This window comes from Ctenocephalides felis, unplaced genomic scaffold, assembly GCF_003426905.1.
Source record: "Ctenocephalides felis isolate EL2017-DRISC unplaced genomic scaffold, ASM342690v1 CF-g0.4_SCAFFOLD_01886, whole genome shotgun sequence".
Taxonomy (NCBI): Eukaryota; Metazoa; Arthropoda; class Insecta; order Siphonaptera; family Pulicidae; genus Ctenocephalides; species Ctenocephalides felis.
In genome coordinates, this window is record NW_020538040.1 from 94744996 (window position 1) to 94772801 (window position 27806).

The 27806-nt window shown below is 28.4% G+C and overlaps 2 protein-coding genes across 5 annotated transcripts in view; one reads left to right on the top strand and one right to left on the bottom strand.

The window, feature by feature from the left end:
- The first annotated feature begins 281 nt into the window (after positions 1-281).
- On the top strand, positions 282-5329 carry LOC113375552 (SET and MYND domain-containing protein 4-like). Its single transcript, XM_026615484.1, has 11 exons — positions 282-413; positions 675-909; positions 1029-1203; positions 2373-2520; positions 2665-2823; positions 3139-3505; positions 3565-3839; positions 3992-4178; positions 4519-4669; positions 4797-4937; positions 5034-5329. The coding sequence occupies exons 1-11, from the start codon at positions 292-294 to the stop codon at positions 5327-5329; spliced, it is 2256 nt and encodes a 751-aa protein (XP_026471269.1). The 5' UTR covers positions 282-291.
- Positions 5330-10344: 5015 nt separating this feature from the next.
- LOC113378424 (protein cycle-like) overlaps positions 10345-27806 on the bottom strand; it is a 322860-nt gene continuing 305398 nt past the window's right edge. For all 4 annotated transcript variants that reach the window (XM_026618951.1, XM_026618950.1, XM_026618949.1 and 1 more), the window contains 5 exons: positions 21405-21559; positions 14099-14349; positions 12726-13144; positions 11798-12006; positions 10345-11561 (listed from right to left, as the gene is read on the bottom strand). In XM_026618951.1, coding sequence (XP_026474736.1) covers positions 10857-11561; positions 11798-12006; positions 12726-13144; positions 14099-14349; positions 21405-21559 — 1739 coding nt within the window. In that variant the 3' untranslated portion in view covers positions 10345-10856. The remainder of the gene's footprint in view (positions 11562-11797; positions 12007-12725; positions 13145-14098; positions 14350-21404; positions 21560-27806) is intronic.

Sequence of the window (27806 nt, forward strand, 5' to 3'; positions counted from 1 at the left end):
GCTTAGTTAACTAAACAATTAAATACGATTGCCAACTTTAATAGATTAATTAATAACATTAAATAATAAATAATATTTTTAATAATTGCCAACATTAAAGTGTTGGAATTTTCATTCTTGTTCACCGTTGCGGCGCCTGTTTATATCCCAAAAACATATATCGAATTCATATCGATATACAATTACAAACATCGCATTGCTAATAACATCGAAAATTATTAGATAGATTGTTTTGAAGCTGGCGGGCGTACCGTTTTAACGTTTCGACAACAAATAACATTCAAAATTGAAATGGACATTTGGTATACGATCCTTGATATGATATATTGTGAGGATATATTGCCTGACGGCCAGCGAAATGTAAAATATTTAATAAATTCTGTCAAATCCATTCTTAACAATGATTCATTAAGGTGGGTATTAATGACACATAACCATAATTCATAATATGAAATATAGATAATCTGATCCTTAGACTTTCTATATATTGGTGATCAAGATTGATATATCATAATTGAATGAACAATTTTAATTTGCTAATGTAGAATCAGAAATATATTGATAATTTTTTCCTTTAACTTCAATTATTATTATTTTAATTTGAATTACATGTTACTGAGAAATTATTATTGAGTTGCTCGAATAAAATGTTATTTTTGATGAATATTTTTAAGGAATCAATTGAATTTGTACATAGAGAAATCTTTTAAGGCTGATAATTGTGCTAAATCAGCTGCAAAGTCCGCTGAGAAAAGAAAAATTGGAAATGAGTTATATAAAGCTAAAAAGTTAGTAGGCGCTGTATGTAATTATTCCAGAGCTATTATATATGCGGAATGCAATTCTTCAGAATTATCGTTAGCATATGCAAACAGATCAGCAGCACTGTTTCATAAATCAGAATGGACGGTATTTAAAATCAAGTGTTTCATTCATTGATATTTCTAAGTGCAAAATATTAAATAAGTAAAATAAAATAGAACTACTATGAAAATATAACTTAGTGCTATAAATTTACTTTTTCCCAGAAATGCATACAAGATATAATGAACGCAATGTCCAGTGGGTCTACAAAAGACAAAGAATTTAAATTGAATAAAAGATTAGCGTCTTGTTGGTTTTATTTACATAATAGAGAAAAAGCATTAGAAGTAATATCTTACATTGAAACAAATATTAAAATATTAACAGATCAAGATTCAGGTAAATCAGTTTATATATATATATATATATATATATATATATATATATAAACATACATATTATATATATATATATATATATTATATATATATATATATATATATATATATATATATATTAAAATGAGTGTGTTAAGTCAGGCAATATCACCAAGTAAACAAAATTAAATCAATTAGGAAAACAGATTTATTAATCCATATGTTTCAGTCTTCATCAAGACCGTCATTCAGCGGAAAACTATGAAGTTTATTTATAATTAATTTAGAAAAGAAAATTGATACAACATGGATATTGTATCTGATTTAAAGATAGGTACTTTAAGATTTTATACAGACAAAAACAATTAAACACTACACTACACTAATTAACACAATTGTAACACCAAGCTATCACTAGTTCAAATATTTAAAACTAGTTATGAATTAAAAACTAACGAATTAAAAATTGAAAAACTAAATTTGTGTACATAGTTGTTGAAGTCAAAACGCTGAATGAATGTGTTTACAAAGATTTCTTTTAAAAAAATGTGCAAGCTGGTAAAAACATATGGTTTCAGAATGTAATAAAAAAGGGACATGCTTCATTCAGTAATAATATTGTTTGAAAAATTGTCGAGGAGTATCTTGTAATCATTGCGGAGTGAATAGCTGTCAAGTCTCTTGTTGATATTGTTTAATTGTCTTTTCTTTATTGCTTAATGATATCAGACAACCTTCACTAAATCTTTTTTTAAATATATTGGTTTCAAAATGTAAAATACTTGGGTTTAGGAAATCAATGTTTTGCTGAAGGTTATTTATGTGTTCTGAAAGCATTGTTTTATACGGATTCTTATTTTTTGAATTAATTCTATGTTGAGAGATATTTTGTGCAGATTTTGGCTAGTTTTGCCAATGTAGAACCCTTGGCAATTTAGACAATTTAATTTGTATACTAAATTACTTAAAATTTTTGGATCAAATTCAGATTTTAATTTAGTAAATAATTTTGAAGAAGTGTTATCTGAGGTAAAGACTACTCTAATATTATGTTTAATGAAAAGTTTTTCCCATGCGTAGAAAAGATCGTGTATAAAAGGTAGTGTAGTGTAGTTATAATTAGTGTATATAATTGGCGTATATATATATATTTATATATAAATTTATGAATAAAAGTAATTTGAAATTTAGCTGATCTAAAGGCGCTTAAAAAGCAGATAGAAGACGATCATCAGAGTAGTGCAATTAATACAGCGCATTCCAGTGATAATAATGCAATAACACCCAGTTTAGGATACCATTCAGAAATTGCTTACGCTTCTCAAAAAATTGATCTAAAGTAAGAGTGATATGATATTTGACATAGTTTAATCTTCTTACAGATTGCTAAGTGACATTTTTATAATGTATGAGTTTTATAATATCATAATGCGTATTACATATTTTATTTATATATAATAGTAATTATAAGTATTTTTTTTAGAATTGATAGCCTCTCTCGTGGAATAGTTAGCACGAGTGACATTGAAGTAGGCGATATTCTATTTATTGAACCACCTGTTTCATCTGTAACCTTGCCAGAAACAGAAGACGATTATTTTGTATGTGATAATTGCTGCATAGCTACAACCACACCTGAGCCGTATGAAATCATTTATAATTCATTTTTGGTGGCTCAACACTTCTGTGATGAGTCCTTCTTTATATTTTTGATTACATATATTACTATATATACATATAATAAGAAGAAAGTAAAACACAATAAAGAAATCTCTATGTTTTCTTTATTGCTTAAATTAATCAGTAATATATCGTCAAAATGAATTTTTCTTTATAGATTTTTTTCAGATTTAGATTAGATATTAAACAATTGAGTTTCAGTTGAAATAAGTATTTTCACTTGTCAAGGTGCCTTTTCTTCGCCTTTAGAATTTTCACTCTTCTCTTTTTACTTTAGTTGTCTCTCCTGTTCTGCCATTGCATATTGCTCAGACAAATGTCGAGCAAATGCATGGGAAAGTTATCACCTTTGGGATTGCCTGGGAGCAAACAATGCATTCTGGAGGCATGTAGGCATTGGACATCTAGCTACGAGGTTGTTGTTTGTAGGACTGCCGAAATTGAATAAAGTTCTACATTCACTGGATGAAAAAAGTGTACATTATAATAATGTAGAAACCATATTACTAAAAATTGATCAAATGCAAAAGAAAACAGATTGTAGAAAATTTTTGATTAATGCAGGTGAAAGATATGCATTTGTCTTGTCTTTAATTACAAATATGGAACATATAAAAAAAGATGATTTTACAAAATATTTCTTGGTATGTCAGTAATGGTAGGCAGATAATCTATTACTTGTTAAAAATAAATTTATTTTTAGACAGCTGTGATGCTTGCTTTGTTCATCAAACAAAGAACAACATTTATCGATCATGTTATAAAAGAGAATAACAGCATTTCATTAGACTCTGACCAGTGGATGCTATTAATATCAGTTCTATTGATACAGCATATATGTCAACTCATATGTAATGCGCATAGTATTAATTTTTTTGTTGATGATTCTGATGATAGTCATTTCTATGAAACCGCTACTGGGCTTTATCCTTTAATAAGTATAATGAATCATTCATGTGATCCCAATATAATTACAAGGTAATGAGATCTTAATGATGCATATTTCTATATTTTAACACATAATTTTTTGTTTGATCTTGTATGAATAATTAATTTTATATAAAATAATAAATTTTATCCTTTTTGACTATAGTGGCTTTGCTTGTACAACATGGATGATTCTCTTTTAGTTTTTCAGGCTCAACACAAATTGTTAGAGCTCGATATCCTATCAAAAAGGGACAAGAAGTTTTCAATTGCTACGGTCCTCATTTTCTGACAAATAGTTTTCAAGAAAGGCAGTCCCTGCTATTAAGTCAATATCACTTCACATGTCAGTGTACAGCATGTGGGAATCCAGAATTACAAGATCTATATGTAAATACTTTTTAAATATCCAATTGTATGCACTATTTTTGCAATTGAGCACACAGTGCGTATTGTTTTAGAGTAAAATCTAAATTGCATCTGCTGTCTTTATCTGGGTATGAACCCAGATACCCATCTTTCAATTTTCCAAATTATTTATTTTAAATACCTTTATATTATTTTATATAATTTTTACTCTTATGTTTTTCATTACAAAATAATAAATACAGTACAATTCTGTTTGGTTGTGAAATTAGAATTCAAAGATATTTTACTAAGCTTTTTATTCTACTTATTTCTTTTAAATTGATTTATTGATTATTTTTAATACTACTTTTTTGCTTTTTAGCTCACTTTTTCAGCATTCCATTGTTTTACATGCAATGGATTTGTTATAATTAAAGATGATAGACCTCAATGTGCAAAATGTGGATATGTTGGAATTCACAAAATATTATCAGATTTAAAAACAATCAGGGAACACAGAGAAAATTTGTTAGGTATGTTAATGAAATTTGCAATTATATATTATTCATATTTAATATAGAATAACATTGAAATAATGTTGGTTACAAATTTTCTTTGATTCATTTTTTATCCATAATTTAATTAAACAAAATATTTTAGAGAAACTTGATGGAATGAAAGCTGAAACTGCTTTAAATACTGCTAGTTCTATATGTGATGCATATGAACGATGCTTATACAAAAATAATGCCGAATTACTTGATGTTTATGATTGGATGAGTCAAATGCATTCACAATTTGGTAATAGATAATATATTATCAAATATAAAATAATTAAAAATTTACTCATATATTTATAGAATAACATCATAAATTTTCTTTCTTGTTATGTCTTAGGGCATTATGAAGGAGCTGTAAAATATTTTAAGAAGATTATAAACTTAGCAGAGATGATATATGGTACTAACTCTTTCGAATTCGCAGAACTTCAAAACTTGCATGCACAAAATCTATTAAAAAAGTATTTATCTTTTCCTTGCATAGAAAATGAGAAAGATTCCGATGTTTATAAAATGATTCATGCAACAACGAAAAATGTTTTACAAAATGCAAAGAATATTTATAATTTATATCTGAACAACAAATCCGACACTGTGTATCAGATTAAAAAGTTGTTGAATGAAGTTGAATAACATACTGTGAGACTAAGAATCAAAACCATTTTTTTTATTATGAATAACATGCAATCAGGAAGCAGTCATTATTATTTTTCTAAAATGTGTATATAATATATTCGTATATATTTATGTAATATAGAATATATGTAAAGATAGCTTATGAATTATTATCTATCATTATTCAAATGACTGTGTGGTTGGTGAGTGTTCTGAATCATAATTATGACAACTTAAGTTGTTTAGCTTTCTTCAAAAATATGTATGGGCTTTGTAATATAATAGAACTATAAAATTATAGTACAAATACTCATAGAAGATTGAAAAAACATGTGATACATATAACTTTATTATTTATTTTTTAAATCAATCTTTCATAAAATAATTAACATGGCGCAGTCTTTATTTTTAAACATTCTATTGTTTCTTCACTTACTTATATATGTGTTTCTTACAAAGATATATGTATAATTTTCATGATTTTGATTTCGCAAAATCTTTCCTTATTATATGTTATAATATATAAATCTTTATGTCAATATTATAATCGATTGCAGATATCATTCAGTGGTCCATATAAATGTAACATTTAATTAATTTTATATCATAAATCGATATTTTGATATAATAATTAAGTCTGTTTACATGAAATTATTGTATTAATTCATTAATAAAGTTAAGACCAAAATGATCAATCCTCTTTCATTCATCATCAATTTCAGGGCACATAATTCATATCTTGTATTTGGGGTTTATTTAAGGTATATAATTGGGGCATTTTATTTATATCTTATATGTGAGATTGTGTGCTGAATTTGTGATATATTCTTGTTCTTTTTTCAATCTATAATTCCACAGAAATAAGTCCACAAAAAACTTACACTTTAGGCATTCAGGGGCGACATTCAGCAAGAAGTTAAAAAAAAAATCAATTTCAAAATATTACTGAGGTACATATATGTTTTCAAGTAAAGCATTTCAAATGTTAGCAATGAATCATAAGTATTACCCAACCATTTCGGAATTCAGAAAAATCACAACAATCCTTGTATTGGAAACCTACTTGCAATGTGGATTCTACATTGTGTAATAAATTTACTTCGACCAACATACGTATGTGTCATTTTAAAGAAAGCGAGCGTCAGTACTAATTAGAGGTAAAAACCCATTTATTTCCATTTGCAATTAATGGATAGCAATTTTGATTGCTTTGCAAATATAAATATTATTGCACATAATAATAGCAACAAATGACGGATAAGGTGCATATGTCTTTACAAGCATATCCACAAACTGGAATAAAAAAACAGTTATCAATATTTTCAATTACATACATTTTGACTTTTATGGCATGATACTCAACACTTTAGTATCTTCATAAAACTTTTATCTTTTCGAAATCTCATTTATCTAAACAATGTACAATTAATAAATGTAGAAAATGTTATAATGTATATAATAGTTTTAATTTCAACAATCTTTAGCTATTTAAAATATACACTTATGAAGTAAATACTGATAATATAAGTTACTCTTGCCTATGTTTGCATTTTTTTAATATTTCGGAAGTATTGAACAAATTCATGTTTTAAATGAAGAAATATTTCGGAAATAATGAACATGTTGCATTCAAAAAAATAAAAGTTTTAATTTAGGAAAATTTATGTATATGAATATGTAAAAGTGTAAACATTACATTCTTATATGTGTATGTATATATATATATATATATATATATATATATATATATATATATATATATATATATATATGCGCAAATCATTCATAAATAAAAGAAAAATTCATTAAACAACTGTCTGCATATTCCGCAATGTTATTATTATAGAAGTAGTGCCCTATCAAATTAATAAACACATAATAACATTTTTAAACAAACATTGCTTTATAGAAGTGATTTTCCAGATGGTATTTTGTAAATTATTGAAAACTATTAAAATAATCTAAGAAAAGTCAACTTTTACCAAAAATGTTCTAAGTGCATGAATAAACTTTTGATTAAAAATAAATTTATATTAACATGTATGCATATTTAATATTTTATCCTGTGCATATTTCTCTATCAAAAATTAAAATAATCACATAAATACAAAATAAACCTTATTTATTATTTAGAATAGACTGTAAAATATATTTATCAATCTGCTTAACCTATATTAGTTCTGATCACCTCACAAAACTGTATTAGTTGTTTGGCAATATCAAAAGCACATTTTTCTGAGGCAACTTGGCCAGAAGATTACCATATGCACTTAATATTATATATGCATAATGCACCCCATATGTATGAATCATGATGAATATAGGCCATTTTTGTTTATTACTGACGACAGGCAAACTTGAAAATTTCTAATTATCATATATTTCAAGAAATAATAATTAATTATGTGTTCTGTGTAAACATTTTCAACATGAAATAATCACAAAAAATTACTGATATTTGAAAAAAAAGCATTTCTAGATCTCAGAATAAATCAGTTATTCAAATTTCAGTCTCAAAAATATTATTTGAGTAATTTTTTTATTTATTTATTCTTAACTCATTTCAGTCCTTTCAATATTTGCTGGTTGTACTGCAATTCTATGAATATCACTTTCAAAATTTATAACTAGAAATTGATTATATTCAATATGATTAAAGTATTAGGATTCTTAAAAAATAAATGTATGAACTGATTGCAAGTATACATGGATGTAAGTACAGGGCAATATTGTGAAAAAATTGCTTAAAACGATTTTCTATCACTTGACAAGCATAATAAAATTAGAGCATAATTGTCATTTTGTTTAAATTTCTCTTAATAATAAAGAAATCTATTCATAACATAAAATTGTAAGTTCCGTTTGTTTAATAGTGAAATATATTAAAATGTCCTTTTCATAGATATTTGATACTAAAGCATGAATTTTTTCTCAATAAACGATACAAAACGTTTTCAGCAAAATGGTTCATAACAAAAGCCCTATACTGAAATAATATGTATGCATAAATAAAAAATACGCAAACATACATTTCATACACCCACACATATAAGCATATAAGCATGTATCTTTCAAATTTAAATTCTACACGAGTTATTGCATATTTATTTTGATAACAAAAATATTTAAAACTTCCATATTATAAATTTTGATATTCTTAAACTATACAGGTATATATGAAACCATTTGAAACTTTATTATACGAATAATAACCCTTATTAACTGCATTGAAATTTTTAAAGAGGCCTAATTTCTTACTTAGATACATACTTATATATACAAAAATCTGTTAATATTATTGTTATAAATATTTTAAATCTTAAATAATTTATAATTATTAGTTACAATGTATGAAATAGTGCATCATCATATTATGACAATCATAGCGTAACCATATATTACTTTAAAACTTTACAAATATGTACATATTTAACATTTATGTTACGCATAATTTTATACAGAGCCATTAGGTATTATTTACAAATATCATTTAATAATACAAGTAACAAATATTTGGGTAATTGACAATCTAGTGCTCTAATTTCTATTGCAATTTCAATGAGGCTCAGGAAGTTTGTACATATGAAATTGTATGAATTGAAAATTTTAGTCATCATATATTGCATAGATTTAATTAGTAAATAAATAAACTACCAACGGAGTAACCATTAAACAGTAAAGAATTGAATATTAAATATATATAATATAGAATAAAATAAGGCAATAAATTTAAAATGTAATACTAATACAATTACCATCGAAAATTATCATAAAATTAATGCAAATGAAATTTAAAATATGATCAGCAATTAAAAATCAATCATAAAACGTTACTTTTTACAAAAATCACTATATAACTCAAAACATACTATTATATTTTCTTTGCCGTTTGAAAAAGCAGCTCAAAATAGCTAATAATTTACCAAATATTAAAAAACATGAAAGTATTAAATTAAACATAATTGCTGCAACTCCATGGTAAAGGTAAATACTCATTTGTTTATAAATTATTGGTCTTATTAATTTACTTTACAGACATAAAATCTTCATACTAAATTTTATTTCATTTTCAAATAAAAAGGGTGGTGTATTAAAATATTATTATGCATGTGTTAATTAATTACAATATATGACTTGGTATCTTTATGAATAAGAATAATCAACAAACTTTCTAGAAATGCAAAAATTTATGTGCCCCATTTGCATATCACAATAATTAACTTCAACACAGTCTAATTCTACCCGAAATACTAACGTGAGATTGAAAACAACAATTGCTTAGTACTAATCTAGAGGAACACTACACTGACCTTGCGAAGGTGATGCTAACATATGATAAACTATTACGTTTAATATATAAAAACTAATGATTGAATTAAAAAAAAATAAAAACAAAAATTAATGATTGATAAAACTGAAAGATTAATATGTACTTGGCGCTGGTTGACTATAGTCAATTAATTTTTGAAAATTTTATACAAGATACAAAGTAGAACATTTGCTATTGGCTATGTCTTGCATTTGCTGTATCGTTATGTGATAGTATTATTTTCAAATTATATAACAGCTTTTGTAAAAGTTATTTACTAGAAAATAATTATTGGTTTAAAAATGAAATAGATGAAAATAATGTTTAAAATTTTCAAAGTTTGTACTTGTGTGATTATAAAAGGATTGATTAAAAATAATTTTAAAACCCCAAGTTGACTAGGCTTACATATTAATAGTAAACATAAATAAATGCTTAATGTTAGTTTTTAACAAGTTCACTCAAATTTATGCCATATAGTACATAATAAAAATAGGCATTTTATATCATTTTTATGTAGCTTCTAATAATCCGGTATGAATTCAATATTACACAAAGTATTATTTGAATCCTTTTTGGATTTATCATCTGTTAAATGTATAGTAGAAAATTATATGTAGAAATACAAAACAAATAAAATAATAACATCTAATAATAAAATGTGAAACAACAACTTACCATGAAATGATAGAGAGATATAATTTTCATTTGATGGCAAGCCTGTTTGATTTGGTATGGATCAACAATGCACGATACTCTACATTATTATTGTAAAATATGTTTTTATGTCACAGAAATAAATTCATACATCACATTTAGTGATGTGGAATGTTGTGGCAAAAATAGCTAAATCGTGATTTTTCAAATAACATTATCCAGAATATAACAACTAAAACAATTCACCTCATCTTTAAGATATGTTGCAGCCGCTGCAATCTGCTTGTGTATCGAGTGGACTTGTAATTCAGCTTTAAGTTTTATCTGATTAGATTTCTTCGATCATTTGATGAATTGGACGGTTTGATATGGATGCGATGTTGATAAAATTATATGCCATTATGAAATTATGCCTTTAAATGATTATTATATCCAAAAATATATTCAAAAACACACATTTCTTTTAATCACCAAATTTTATAGTTACTTTTAAACTTATTGCACATCTAGTGTTTGTATAAAGTAAATTAAAAAAGTAGGTACAAATGTGAACAGTGTTTTAAATCAATCTGAAGTAGTTTAAAACAGATCATTGTTTTGAAACTTTTGTCCATCATCTGAACAGATTATTCCTTCATCTAAGCATTCCATATCATCACATAAAACAACCGAATCGTCGTATTGAAAACAGTCTAAACTTAAATCAATATCCTTACTCTGACTATCGTTACCGGATATAATGCGACGTTTGTTCACTGCACTGGCCACTTGATCATTATTAGTTCGCTTGACACCATTTTGTTTTTTCAAAGTTCTTGTCACATCACTATCTGGTAAAATGTTGCCTAGTTCATCGAGCGGAAAAGGAGGATCCGCGTAATCTTCAGGTAACGAATACGGTGCAGGCGACAACAGTTCTTGCTTTATGTTACCATTCGACCTCGGGCTCTCTTCGGGAACGACGTTGCGTAGTACGGATGGGCGCGGGCTGTCGGCTTCTGGGCTCGGTTTGGGACTCGCCAAGTGCACTGAGCTTATCACTTCCACGCTTTTGTGTATTGAACTTTTTATTGAGCCTAAATCAGGCGGTTTGATCTCTAAAAGGGAAGCACGAGACGAATGAGGTACATCCGCTCCGCTGCCACTCTGAGCGACCGTCGGCGATGGTGTTCTGCGCGATTCTCCGGGCAAAGGACTCACGAGGTGCATTATGGCTTCTTCCAGTTGATGAGGATCTTCTAACTCGGGCGTCGTCGTGGGCGGTTCAGGCGGAGCGGGTAACATCTATAGATAAAAAGATAAAAATAACATCATTCGAATTTATATTGAAACTATTATAAAATGATACAAGTGATCTAGAATTATCGTAGCCTCTCCTGCACATATAATATAATAGGAAAGCGATGTTAGAAATCAGACGCGACATCCTTAAATGTTATTTAATTCGAATTAAACAAAAATCCAAATTATCATATGTAAATATATAATTAAATATAATAATTCAAATTATTTTTTTTTACCATTTTGACTGAGTACTTTTCTTTCATCTCTCGGACAAGTGCTCTACCTTCTTTCTCATCAAGCAATGTGTTTATGCATACAAAACTTTGTACGGCATGCGTCTTGGAATCTATTTCAAGAAAACCAGTCGTTTTTAAATAAATAAATTCTCCAGAACGCGTCACCAGTCTGTAACACGATTCGCCCATAGGTTTACTGAGATCATACACTGTAAAAATATAAAAATATTACATATAATCATATTTGTACCGATATCAAAACCACACATTTAGAAAATCATCACACAAGATGCATTTTACTAGATGTAATATTTGCTAATTATTGTCCTTACACCAAATAGTTCAATAATTTGCTATGTTTCAGGCAAACTTAAAAAAACAATGTTGAACGAGCAATTATAATGCCAACTAAAATAACAAGTGTTAAAGAAAATTGAACTATGATAATAAAGAGTTTTGAAAATACACTATGCAATACTATAAAAACTTGAAATACTTATAAAAAAAAAGCGAAAATTATAGTCTATATTTTACGACAGTTAACATTAGCAACAAAAGTGAGGGAACTAATCAACAACACCCTGATATTAGCAAAATCGAATTAACATTTAATGTACATGTTTTCTTATAACAGAAGTTAAAAGGTTGTGTGAAAAATTAATATACCAAAAAAATTGAATTTTTTCACATCTAGGTTCGTTTTATCCCTTTTCACTATGTTACAAAATAACAATATACTGATGATTAGATATGATTTTGAGAAAAATATAATTCTAAATTGAACAAAACAACTATGAATCTAAATATCTAATACTCATATAAGAATTTATTTTAGACTAAAATTACTTGAACGTTATTGATGCATATGATCGATAGTTTAAACAATAACATTTTTATAAAGAACCTGTAGTATAATGTTGTAACTCACTTTGACGCAGCGCGATCATAACCCAACGCACGTCCTCCTTGTGCATAAACGTAAATGGCGACAATCCCGCTACTTCTTTAGTTAGATATCCCGCAACGACGCTAATTCTCTGATCACATTGAACAATCCTGCCGTCAATCAGATGACGCGTCCTATACTCCGGCTTCAGCGATTCCAGAATCCTATCCCCAGCCGGAGGCCTGATCGTCGGCCTCGCCATCCCTATAAAGACCAGGTCATTCGCGTAGGAGCACGCGTCCTCCGCCGTGTCGCGCTGCCTGCTCTGCTGCTTGTGTTTGCTTACCATCTGCGACTGCCAGCAGGAGGGCCGCGGCGCTTTGTCCGCGCGCCTGAAACTGCCCATTATATTCATCATCTCGTAGGTGGTCGCCTCAGATCGGGACCCCGCTCTCGCTAATCTGTTTCAAGTGGAATATCCAATCATATTTACATAACTAAACTGCAATGTATGTTAGCATATATCAACGTATCAAAAAGTACAGCGATATTATTTGTATTTTTGGTATTTATTCATTAATCAAACATTCATATAGAGTAGACAATAGATTCAATTTAAAAGATAGTATTGATCACAGGCACTTGCTTGATACAACTTCCTTCGTGTCGTCTTTTTATTTCATTCCATTGATTCATCATTAATTAAACCTAGGTGTAAGTGACATTTTACTCAAGGCGAGTTTCAAAAACTTTCCGATATATGTAAATAATCAACATAATCAATAAGAATTGAAATTTGCACCTTTTCAAATTGTGACGATATAATTGTGAAATTTTGAAACGAATTTCAAAATTTGAAGAATTTTTATAATTTTAAATCACTGTATTAATCAAATCAATCGATTTCTTATAAGTACAAAAATATTTGAATTAAAAACTAAAACTTTTCTAAAAATATTTTTATTATTTTGCGAACAGTTTTTTTTCTATATAATATTTGCAATAGAGCAGTGAAACCAATATGCTACAAAAATGGTAACACTATTTTCATTGCAATTTTTTATTTAATTCAGTTATAAATAGTTCTTATAACTTTATTCTCGTTATGTATAAGAATAAATATTCTGGATTTATTTAGTTGATATATTTGTGAACTAAAATTTGGAATTTCATTAAAAAACTATTTTGTAAATATTCAATTTGATTCGATTAAACTTTTAGTTTAATCAATATATCTTAATGATATTGATGTGTAAATTACTAAATGAAATTAATGTGTAAATTTCTGGATTAATATGCAAAACATAAATCTGATAATTATTAGTTGTAAATAACGATGACTACTATCTACTACTATATTTGTTTAAAAAATCAGATATTACCGTTGACATATTAATAAATGAATAATATGATACCTGATATGAAAACTCCGCTTTTCCTCCATGAGCCTTTTATCGAGTGAATCTTCGTCGTTTTCTTCTTGTGTGCCAATCTGATTCCTTGCGTGATTTTTAACTTCATCGATTTCTCCTGGCAAATGTTTAATTTGCTGCTGCGGTCTATATCCAGGCAGCTGTGGCAGATTTGGGGGCTGCAACTGCTGACGCAAAAAATCCCGGTCATCTGGATGAGTGATCGTTAGAAGACTTTGTCCAAGAAGGTCGTTCTAAGAACATAAATGTACGCGGATTAGAAAAACTAAACTGATGATCTGAAATTATTCAGGTTTAAATATTAGGCTGGTAAATAAGTAAGAGCGGCATTCTTTCTTGGATGGTTTCAATTAATATTTTAGGTATGCTGACATAGTTGAAATGTGAAACACCTTTTGTTATTGGATAGTAGGCAATTTTGCTGTCAATCAGTAAAAAGAAGTTTTTGAATCGATTGCGTTGTTTTCGTTTGGCATTCGATGATAGACGAAAAGTTAAATCTAAGTCTTGTATTTCTGCAAAGGTAAAATGACATCTTAAGCTCACAAAAAGTTATAAGCTGTTTATGGTAATAAAGCCTTAAAAAACGGCAGTTTCAAAATTAGTTTGCCAAATTTAATTCTGGTGAGTTTTCACTCAAAGATGAAAAACTCTCTGGTCGTCCTACATTTACTCTTACCATCCAACCATAAGATAAATTCTGATGTCTACACTGAACAACTGAAGAAATTGAACAACGCAGTTGAGGAAAGGCGGTCTGAATTGACAAATCGACGCTGTTTTTTATTCCATTTTTGACATCACATAACTTTAATTACTTGGTGATAATTATTGGAGCTTGGCTGAAATGTTTTGCCACATCTACCACAGTTTTGTTTCGATCTTTACAAAACTCCTTAAATGGTAAACAAATCAATGATTATGACGGTGTCAAATTAAACCTGATTCGTTTTTTTGCTAATAAAAACACAAAACAAATAAAAATGTTGCTTGAAAGATGACAAAATGTTATTGATCTAAATGATCAATGCAATGCAAAAATTCTTTAATTTTCCAACAAATATCCGCACTTGCCAACAGAATTGTAATAAATGTAATAACATGTTAAAAGATCGATCTAGATATTTAAATCATGTCTAAATTTATAAGTTTACGAAACCTTTTTACAACCTGCCATCTAAAAAATTTCTAAAAATCGACAATGATTTTATCTAACGCAGAAAATATTTCATCATAATGAAACGTATTATGCGTACATGCATATTCAAAAATGTATCTCGTGGAAATTTAAATTCTATGCGAAGCATCGACGGCTGCCGTAATTTTTCAAGCAAATGATGAAGTGTACAGTTTGAGAGGGAATAAAATTCTACAAAGTTGTCACATAGGGCTTTCACTATGTATATATGTGAGAAATGAAAAATAGAAGAGAAAATGAAGGTGCTCTCCGACAGCAAAAACCTTTATAGCGCACGTGTACGCCGAAGATCATTTGGCATCGCATTGGAAGACATTTATATGCACAAATACATACTTATAAAGTCCAAATAAAGAATATAACACACCTCTTTAAAATAAAAGTGCACGTCGAAGACAAACTGTTTTAATTTAGAAAAAAAATGCACAGTTCAAAGTTTAGATTATTCGATATTATTAACATACATAAAAAATCATAATTAAGATCTAGTAAACTATGAAATTAAATCTATATTATAATTTAAATTTTACTTCATTTTATATTATAATTGTAATGATAATTATTTAGCATCATATAACTTATAGCGCAAATCAATCACGTTAATATTTTTCATAATTGTTTTACTAAATATAATAATGTACACAATCAAATTTATTGTTTGTAATAATTGGAAGCAGATTAAAAACGGCTACATTAACAATGATTTTGAGAAATATCTACTACTAATTATTTAATTCATTTCCTCAAATTTATAAAAATTTATTCAAGAAAAATATTGTAAATTTTATTCTCGTACATATATATTTTCAACATGGTTTTAATTTATTAAAAGATAAACAAAAATAAAAATCTATATGTTTGAGTAAAATCATCGGGCTTACCACATTAGATACACAAGTACATGTGTATCTCAATTTGTGTAAATATGTATAGAAATATACGCGTACATAAATATCTACAAGCAAAATGAAGGACAAAATATAATCGCCAGATACGCAGAACGACATAATGATCGGATGATAAGGCATCGACACAAAAACGAGGCCATCAAAATGCGACAGTAATTGCTTGATTGAAATTATTCTTATCATTATGTTGCACAACTAATCGCATTTGTTTACATGCCAAATTATTCATTTCATTCAAAAAAATGCAATAACACAAACTGGTTCGCTGAACACATTTCGAGGATAATGTATCGCGCTATTCGATACACAATGAAACATCAAAAAAATTACTTATTGTATACGAAAATATTTAAAAAAAATCATCTATGACACACACGATTTAATAGATTCCTGTACATTTCAGGAAAATAATATTTGACAACTCAAATCTCAAATTGCTTGCACTATTTGAAATAGAATTTGTACTTAAGTCTTTATCGCCTTTTAATTTTCATGCCACTATACACATACTAGCACTAGATTTCATGAATTAAAATTTCCATTATTTTATTAATTTAATGTGAGCTGAATAATAAATAGAATATTATAGAATAATAATAGAGATAATCGAATATTTTGAAATATTGCTTAACGTGTGAATCAACCATAGGCTAATGCTATTACTTTAATATTAGGCGGCGTTAGTTACAAAGAATTCAAGAAGTGCGGCACTAGTGAGCGCTCGTAAGAAAGGTGACGCTTTGAGTCATATTATAAGGCTTATTATAGCCAGCAAAATTGGTCGAATCGTTGGAAAGTTATTTACGTTCGAAAATTGAGAAAAACGATAAAAAAATGTTCTATATTTTGCAATAATATTATTACAAAGCGAAGAACGCTGGCAGGCTTGTGAAAAAGATTGTGCTGCATTCATTTTGGTAATTTCGATGTGAAAGATGAACCACGCTCTGGTCGTACAATAACTGAATAAAGTTGATAAATATCAAATATCAAAAGCTGTCGATAATGGTACTGACTAGAAAACTGTTTTGAACCATTTACATAAAGATATATATATATATATATAAGGCAACAAATAGATGCTCGATGTATGGATTCCTCATAAGTAGATAGCGGAAAACTTGATAGATCGAATCAACGTCTGAGATGCGCTGCTGAAACTATGCAATGCCATGAAATCTAACCGCTTCTGAAACATTTCTTAACTAGTGATAAAGAATAGATCACATACGACAATCAGAAAAATAAAAAAAAATCATGATTAGGTGATGATGAGCGACCACAAGCGTTTACTAAGCCAGAATTGGCACCAAAAAAGGTGATGCTGAGCTATTTCCAGTTAGTCAAATGTTTGATTTTTAACTCTACTGTGAATAATTAGAGAGATTACGCCAAACAATTTAAAGAAAACAGCCTGTAATAAAAATAATGTCTTCCATCTTCCATTTTGATAATCTGCCAAAAGTTGCAGAAGCTTGGTTGAAAAATATTGATGCATCGACTGTATAGTCTTAGACATAGCTCCTTCCAACTAGCACTTTGTTTCGATGTCTGCGGAACTTACTTAAGGGAATTAAACGGATTTCAAGCAACATGTAAAAAGAAACATAGAAGTTCTTCACCGATGGCATTATGGCTTTACCCGAAGAATGTCGAAAATAATGGAGAATATTTAGTTTGAATAACAATAAACACAATAGACAATGATATGAACAGGATTTGAGTTTCACTAAAAAAACGACACGAATTTTTCCTTGGTCCAATACTAAATCCTGACCTTCTAGGCGAGAAGAAAATACTACCGAAATTTTTATTTACTATTAAAACCAAAAACATACTCTCCACAAAAATAACTTTGGCGATAAAAAATGATTGTTAGTTATCACATTTGCATCAAATTATATGTTTTAATCTCACAATTCAAGAACAAATAGGTAATGATAAGTAAGTTTTAATATGGAACTTGAGAACAACAGTTGCTTTAAAAATATTTTTTCTATTATAAAACATGAAATATTTCATCTCTGCTACTAGAATTTTGCTGCGAGAAAAGCAACTTGATATGTTATACCTCTTCAAAAAATGTAGAGTCAAAGTTCTAGCTAATAATTTGAAAAAGTTTGTCGAATCAAGTATAGAGAAAGCTATTAAACTGCCCTTTCTAAATATATACTTGAAAGTCAATTTATCAAATTTTGTTATGTTACATATATCATTATATGTCATCATTCTTAATATATATAACGTTTTTTAATATTTAATTTGAATTTATTGATTTATACCAAGAGTAATTCTAAATAAAGTGGTTCTTTCCATATTTGAAATTCATTTTTTTGTTCGAAAAAAACTTTCGTTCAAATTACAAATAAAGCTGGGATGCAAAACAATAGTTGATCAGACAGTAATGAGTTAGATTTCAAATTTACTTTCTGTGGAATAATTATAAAATTGAACTAAATGTTTTCTTTTAGAGTTCGGCCCAATTTTGTTCTGCCTCAAATATTATGCACTTTTTTGTATACAATCCTGTATGTACAGTAAAAAATAAATGTTCGCACGCTCAATCCGATATAAAACAATATTATTTATGAAAATTTACAAGAACTATTTATTTTTACTTGAATGCTCACTACTATACACTAAAACTCTTTATTAATTTTAAATTGCGTTGTTATTGCGTTTGAGAAAATCAAACTAGCCGCTTTAAAAAGAAAATTATCAGAAGATATATTGTTTGATGATGAATGGACGTAATAGTTAATAGCTTGTGCAACGAATAGCGAAAGTATTCACAAAGTGGTTAAAAATGCGATTTTGCGCCGAAATTCTCAACGTTTTCTTTGAATAATTTTCAATGAAATGGAACTAACAGCATTATATTTAATCTTCTTATATTTTTCCTTTTGATTTTCAAAAATGCATACAAGCATACTAGAAACCCGTAGCATATAGTGATGAAATATCAATTTAAATTTTTAAGTTAAATAAAAAATTTTAATGTGTAATATTAAAGAAAAAATATTAAGCAAATACATAAATATATGAAAAATTGCATATAACGTTTGGAATTCATTTTCAAAAGTGAATTATAAGGTAATTGCATCTTGTACTATCTAAAAAAAAATCTATAACAATCCCAACAACTCAAATACTTCCTAAAAACGTTCACATGTGTTTGAAATTCAACAAAATCCGTCGGCAAGAGAAAATATATCGGAAGCTTCGATATCATTTTTTTATTTTATAGTAATTTTTACATCTGTCCTGAAATCCTGAAAATTACTTTAGAAATACAAAATCTTCTGACCATTAATTTTCAAATATTTTGAAAATGTACATATTTTAATGTAACATGACTTCATATGTTAATCTTGCCCTGGTAGTGATGCACTTATATGTTATTATTATTTGATATCAATTCATTATTTCCAATCTTTCAGTTTAAACGTTCCTGAGTTAAAGGGCTTTTCTAGTGTAGAGACTAGAATTTTAAGTCATTTAAATCATCGTTAAAAAGAGCAATATATTTTTTCACTATTATTTTTTTAAAATTTATTTATCAATGTTTTAAGAATACAGAATAAAAGTAAAAAGAAAAAGTTAACAATTTTAAGAATTAGTAGTTGTTAAAGTAGAGCGTCTCAAAAATTGCCACGTGACCATGTTCACGATTGGAAACCCTCTAGCAATCTGAGTAAAAGTGCTAAAAACAATCTAGATAACTAATCAAGAATCTAGAATGTTGTCGCTATGGTATATACTACGAAAAAGTTAAAAGTATTTTTTGACAAAATAACGAAGGTTTGAAAAAAGACAGTCTTTACCACTTTTTTAAGTTTCTCGAATTTTTAAAAATAGTAAACATTGAAATTTGTGGATGAGTCTAGTATATACCAAAGAGAAGTCAATAAAAAAATTCTCGGAAAACTTCAAGTAAATCAGTCGAGTAGAACAACAATTCCAATTTTTAAAAATCCTCTCGTACACATTGTTAACCCTCCGTCGGTCGGATATTTATTTACCTTCGAACGGTCGGAGTGGTCTGGCTGAACCACTATTCATTTTACATGCATTTATATGGGATAAATGAGTTTTTGGTGTCTTATATATTAACGATTATTAGTAGTAAATATTTATAGTTTTGATTTTTTCTTTTTCTTACAGTCTTTTGCATGTGTTGCTTGCTTATAATAAAAAAACTATATATTCTATTATATTCTATAAAAAAATCAAAGAATATAAAAAAATCGTTGCTTTTTTATTATTTTTATTTTTCTGTTTTATATCAATGAAAAACAATATTTATTCTTTTTCGGCTCCTTCGAAATGAATGTGAAATTCAAATGAAAACGAAATGAGGTGCGTTGCCTTTGAAATGAGCTGTAAAATTCAAGTTGAAAATATAATTTCACTACAGGTTTGCCAAAAAAAAATTTTCGAACGCAATACGGGCAGAAAAATTGTTGATAATGTGCGCATTACTCATCCGATTTTCAATGTTTGCGATGACCAATAAGTTTGGAAGGTTTTCAAGGAACTCTCGTCGTGAAAATACTAACATTCATGTTACAAAACATAGCAAAGAATATGTAAAATGCAGTTTGAATAGAAAATACCAGAAAAAAGACAAAATACTGGTTTACGTATATCAAAAAGCGTATATTTCATACAAAATGTATGGGTGGTCTAGACAGACCACTCCGTCCGTTCGAAGTATAAAAAAGTTAATATCCTTATAATTATCCTTCTGTACATTTTTTCGTCCTGATTTTTTCATTGATCGACAGCTAATGAAATCTTAGGAAAAGTCAAGAAATTTCAAGTCGATAAGATTACTAGAAGTGTTTTTTTTTTTAATTGAAGTCGAAAAAAGTCTGGCCAGACCACGCCGACGACGGAGTGTTAAACTGTTATACTTTGAAAATATGAAAGAAAAGAAAAAACAATTATTTTGAGATTCTACACTAGAATACCCATTTAAGTTGAAAGCTATAGAACTTCAAGTAACTGCAATTTTTTACTAAAGAAGAAAGATGACCAAGAACTATTGCAAACGACATATAAAACCAAGTTGAGTTTTTTCCGTGTCCGGCAACGTAAAAACTGTATTATAATTCTGTTTAAGTTTCTATCATAACGCTATTGCGTAAATGAAGCCCTTGAGGCAAGATCAAATTCTTACCTTGCAGTGACCCAGCATCTGTTCGACGTTCTCGGCTGCTACGATCAGTCCGCGACAGGTGACCGTGAACAGTATGCCGGACTCGGCCTCCACGAAGGCTCGCACTGCGGCCGTGCTCATAGTCTGGCGAGCTTTGCTCCCGCTGTTGCCAAAAACTGCAAACAATCAAAAGGCTCTTCATAACAAGTACAACTAGTAGTGCATAGCATAGCGCCTTAAGGCAAATTACTGGACCATCCCGCATCGAAAAAAATTTAAAGCTTTTAAAAATTTTAAAACGATTAGTTTTTCTGAGAATTTTAAAAAATTTGAACTTTTGAATATATAAAGATAATATTTTAGATAATTTTGAAACTTTGAATTTATACCAAAGCGGTTTTGGCATACCTTAGAAAAAATGGATGTGTGTATACGTGTATAGAAATTTTTCATCCACGTTTTCGGGCGCCAGGATCAACCAATTTTGATGGTTCAAAAAACATTCGATTCCTAATGATAGGGAGATGTGCTGATTAGTTTTTGGCAAAGATCTGTCCAGCCGTTTTGAAATTACGGAGCAAAGAGTGCCAAAAATAAAAATCGAGTTTTTGAGAGAATGGAGCAACCGATTTGAATGATCCAAAAACATTGAAGTGATGATGAGTTTTTGGCAAAGACAAGTCCAGCCGTTTCGGAGATACGTAGTTAAATGTGCAAAAAAATGGCAGTTTTTGAAAAAAATAAGCATCCGATTTGAATGATTCAAAAAACTTTTTGCTTGTGTTGACGAAACGATCGCTTTTGGAAAAACAAAAAAAAATACTATCGAAAATAATTCAGATTTTCAAAATTTTAATTCGGTACGCAAAGTTCCAGCAATTTGCCTCAAGGCACGATGCCACACACCGCTAGTTAAAATTTCTATAAAGTATCTGATAATATGATGTCCAATGATCATTTAACCCAAATTGAATGATCCAAAAAAACATTCAATTTGTAACAATGAGGGGAAGTGGTGATTAGTTTTTGGCAAAGGCAGGTCCAGCCATATCGGAGATACGGAGTTAAATGTGCAAAAAATGGCAGTTTTTGAGAGAAATAAGCATCTGATTTGAATGATTCAAAAAACTTTTTGCTTGTGTTGACGAAACGATCGCTTTTGGAAAAAAAAAATACTATCGAAAATAATTCAGATTTTCAAAATTTGAACTCGGTACGCAAAGTTCCAGCAATTTGCCTCAAGGCACGATGCCACACACCGCTAGTTAAAATTTCTATAAAGTATCTGATAATATGATGTCCAATGATCATTTAACCCAAATTGAATGATCCAAAAAACATTCAATTTGTAACAATGAGGGGAAGTCGTGATTAGTTTTTGGCAAAGGCAGGTCCAGCCGTATCGGAGATACGGAGTTAAATGTGCAAAAAATGGCAGTTTTTGAGAGAAATAAGCATCTGATTTGAATGATTCAAAAAACTTTTTGCTTGTGTTGACGAAACGATCGCTTTTGGAAAAACAAAAAAAAAATTACTATCAAAAATAATTCAGATTTTCAAAATTTGAATTCGGTACGTAAAGTTCCAGCAATTTGCCTCAAGGCACGATGCCACACACCGCTAGTTAAAATTTCTATAAAGTATCTGATAATATGATGTCCAATGATCATTTGACCCCCAAATGGCTGATTTTTTAACTCTTTTTATTGGATCTTCAAAAGCGATGGACCTGCCTTCATAAAAATTTAATAAATTTTTTTTTCAATACAAGTGAATTGTTTTTTGAATCATTCAAATCGGACGCTCTGTCCTCTCAAAAACAGAATTGTCATTATTTGCAGTTTTTGTCCCGTATTTTCGAAACGGATGGACCTGCATAATCATCAGCGCGTCTTCCCATCAATGGAAAACGAATATTTTTTGAATCATTCAAATCGGTTGATCCGTGCTCTCGAAGACGTCGGCGAAAAATTGTATGCGCACATCATTTTTTTCCAGAATGTTCGAAGCACCTTGAAACGTAAAGATATATACAGATTTCCATTTTAGATTTTTTTGCGATTACTATAACTTACTAGGGTGTTAAACAAGGTTCGCCCTATAACTTAATAGGGTGTTAAACAAGGTTCGCGCTTTTGTTTTTATACTTCTTAGACATTATTGGGTTTTGATTATCGTAAGAAATCAGACGTATCAAGTATTGTTTATGATTCTGAAATAATTCATTTTAATTCAAAATTAGCGAAAAACCATTTTTCAAAAATATAATGCAAAATATGTTTTGATGTTAAGCATAAAATGTACTGACATATAGTACATATATATATATATATATATATATATATATATAATTTTATAATTCTTAAGGTAAAATAAGCGCAAACCAGTACTACAAACGCAAACTACTACTAAAAAATGCATTTTGTCGACATTTTACGTAAAATCTCGAAATATACTTTTTAAAACATAACAACACATTTCGGAAATATTTATTAAGCTCTGAGGCTAAAATTTGCCAAACTTGAGTAATTGCATTTTTAGAAGAAAGTTAAATATTATTATATCTCGCAAACGGTCTTTATCAATAGGTTATATATCCAAATAATGATATGTATTAACATTGCAACATTCGTAATGTTAGCATGTGTTAATATTTGTTTAATATAAACATTCATAGTATAATAAACTTTGGAAAATTATTTAGTGCCATAAATTTAAAACAACATATTAAAATACCGATAAATCTATTGAACAAGATGATTTATAAACTTTGTCACTATTAAGTCATTCAATTTCTGTTTATTAAATTATTTACGTCTAAAAAGTTAACTTTCAAGAATACACATACACACACTAGTTATATATATTTAATGCAATAGGAAACACATTATTAAAAACCTACTTTAAAATGCAAATGACAAAAACAATTTCATATACACGAGTTCCTTGCTAATTGCATGTCTACTGAATATTTTAGCTGTAGTTTAAAAAGACTATATGTTTAAAATGCTTTCAAATTATAATCATACTTAGTTGTTTAGTTTTTACAACTAAAAACAAGTAAAGATGAATAGTTAGTTGATGACATAGCAGTCTACATTTACATTTATGATAAAAACAAACGTTATTATAGTTTTAATTAATTATATCTTTTTATATAATTATAGGTTTGTTAATAAAGCTTTTTTTGACTGATCAGGTTGCTGCCTATGGCAACATCTTTTTCACAAAATTTTAAAGCAATTGCGCGATAAATCCATTGAGAGATTACAATGATTACATTGCGAGACAAGCCTGCATTTAATCTTATACAATTGCGGTTTTGAAACTTACTTATATCATTCAATTTTTTTATTATGATGACCAACGTCAATAGATAATAAAAATTTAATAAGCCCGTACATATGTTAAAGTCCATTTTGCAGATAACTTATCTCAATTTATACCCAAAGTATCAACAAAATTTAAATAAATAAATCGATTTCTGCGATACAAAATACGATTAAGATGTCATCAAAATAAATTTGATATTATTTAGTCAATTACCTTTCGTGAAGCCTTAATTAAAATTGATTGATAACTTTTCATTTGCACGAAAACATTTTTGTTATCAAGACCTCGAGATTTAATTTATCAGTTCAAATATAACATACAAATTTTCTATTATTGGTGAGACAATAATCATACTTTTATCAAAAGTATTTTGTTAGACATTTTATAAAATTTAAAAAAATTGCCATCATTAGATAATATCAATAAAAATAATTAAATTTAAAATAAAAAAATTGAACGAGATGAAGTTTTACTTTACAAAATAATTGTTACATAAAATATAAAAATTGCAAAATTTTTATTTTTAATAAATAAAAATTACAACGCTTTAGTTATGTAATAATTCACAATCTGTAAATATATACGATGGCAAAAATATGATATTATCGCGTACAAAAAGCATTAATAGGTTTATATGTACCCAAACTTGAAATACCAGTTTTTATGTGGCTTGTCTGATGGCTCAATAATTAATTCAAACGTTTGCATACGGCATCGTAAAGTCGTTTCCCACAATCATGAGATAAAAACAATGAACCAACATTTTTAATTCATCTTACATATACAATTCCAATTAATTGACATCTATTGCATGATATATTACTCGATGCTAGATAAAATTCAAATTAATAAAGCATTTTAATGTTTGTCAACAAAAGCGAATATATATACAACATGACCATTGTTAAATCGGGCAAAACATCAATAAAATACGATTATTATGAAAAAATCAAACAAATCAATAAAAACGATAAGACATATAAGAAACATACAAATAACAATATATTACATTTTACTGTGGAAAGATAAAAAACTGTAATGGCGTTAATTGTAAGTAACTATAACGACAGTGAAATCAACCCTCTATGCTTTTTGGAAATTGCTTCCAACTTTAACATTCTGCAGAAAATAAATTTAGATATTATTGTAAAGGTATGTTCTTCAATGTTCATATAAAACAAATTGCATAACATCACCCTTATATGTTTCTTGAATAGTTAGATGTAATCATTCATGAGTAAAGTGACCAATAATCATAACATTTTCACATACTGATTGATATAGTATAATAAAAATATGTAAAAATAAACCAAAATTGAAAAAAGCAATCAATAACAGAAAGGTTACTAAGTACCTTTCAGTATAAATTATTTTAAAATACGTAAAGTTAGAAAGGTATAAACCCCATCTCATACAACTTAAATTGGATTATAATGAAGACACAGAAATTCAAATAATTAATATAACAAAATGTGCAACAGGTAGTTTGTAATATTTCAAAACTATAGATTAGTCTGTATTATAACCCAAAAGTAGAACCGTGACGAGGAATAAGTAAGCATGATGATGGTTCTGCTTAAAATTCTTTCTTCTGTCGAACATAATTATTACAAAAAAAAAAAATAATACAAACGCGTGTTTTGCAATTATTTTATAAAAACGACATTAATTACATTTCTGATTTATATGCTGATTAATCAAATAACATATTATAACCGACCTGTCAAAAATAATGTGGCAATTGGAGCAAACTCCACCAGTCATATAAAAACTGTAAAATTATTGATATTTATTGTTTGGCTACTTTCTCATTGATTTTAGGGAAAGTACAGACAAAATGGCCTGGTGTTTTTTTAATAATTTTTGTTCATTTAATCATATTGTAACTAGTCTCTTTCGTTTTTATTCATTATTTGTTCTTTGACTACCTGTAAGAAGTATCTTAAATAAGCAGGAACTATAACGAGATATTTATTAAGGAAAAATGCAACCCATTACAAAATCTCTTTTGCCCATATAGCACGAACAAAATAATATAAGGACATACTGAGGTATTAATTGTTTCGTTCATTTTGGTACATTAGCACATGAAATAACTAATCTTCGCCGGGCTCAGAAAGGAGAAAAAGGATTTTCTAACAAATGCAAGTTCTCTATTTACCGGTGGATATTTCGGCCTGTCTTAAGCGAATATCTCTTGCATACTTAGAGTAGAAGTTAAAACCTTTGACAGGTTTAAATTTTTTTTCTTGACCCTATAATGCTTGAGAAATAGTACTATGATCATTGTATAAGTATTCTATCTTGTTGAAAATTGAACAAAAATGAATAATAAATCAGAATTCCATCAAACCTGATTATTGCAATAAAATTGATCGAAATCACTAGTACTGGCATAAGTTAATTGACTTTAATTGAAATAATTACGAATATCAATAAATAGGTTCCCAAAATACATGATAAGAACACCCTCAAAATAAACTTTTCAAGACGCGATGCACATTTGATCTGATTACTGCGACAATACTGTGACAATGACGCTCAACATCTGACAGAATTGTTATTATGGCTTTCTTCATGTTATACAGTCACGGAAATGTTAATAAAACTAGTCAATAGGGCTACTGTGTAATTTTTTCCATATATATAAGGTGACATACGTCCCGATTTGGCCGGGACAGTCCCGATTTTCCACCTTAGGTCCCATAATTTTCTCAAAGCAGATTGTAAGAGGTTTTCGAAAAGTGTAAATTTGAAATAAATTTTCGCAATAAGAGTAAATTTACAACTATTCATCAAATATCTGAAAATGCTATAACGAGTGTGCTTATGTGAATGAGAAAATTTCCGAATGCAAAATTCCAAATGTGGGTTAAAATATCCGAACTTTTTGTTTTAAATTTTTTGAAAATGAGCAAAAATTATGAGGCTTTTTGAACTGTCTTGCACAAACGCTAATTTCGACCAAGTAAGTCAATTATGAAGAAATTGAAGAGAATTTTATATAAGGCTTAATAAAAGCGAAAAATACGTATGCATTCTACTAAAAGTCAGTAACCCTGCATGAAAAAATCGATTTGTTTAAAAAAG

Excerpts from the sequence above, each read along its gene's own strand:
- LOC113375552 (XM_026615484.1), top strand. The coding sequence starts at position 292 with ATGGACATTTGGTATACGATCCTTGATATGATATATTGTGAGGATATA. Across the intron at positions 2,521-2,664 it reads TCTCAAAAAATTGATCTAAA|AATTGATAGCCTCTCTCGTG; the intron begins GTAAGAGTGATA and ends TATTTTTTTTAG. Across the intron at positions 4,670-4,796 it reads ACACAGAGAAAATTTGTTAG|AGAAACTTGATGGAATGAAA; the intron begins GTATGTTAATGA and ends AAAATATTTTAG.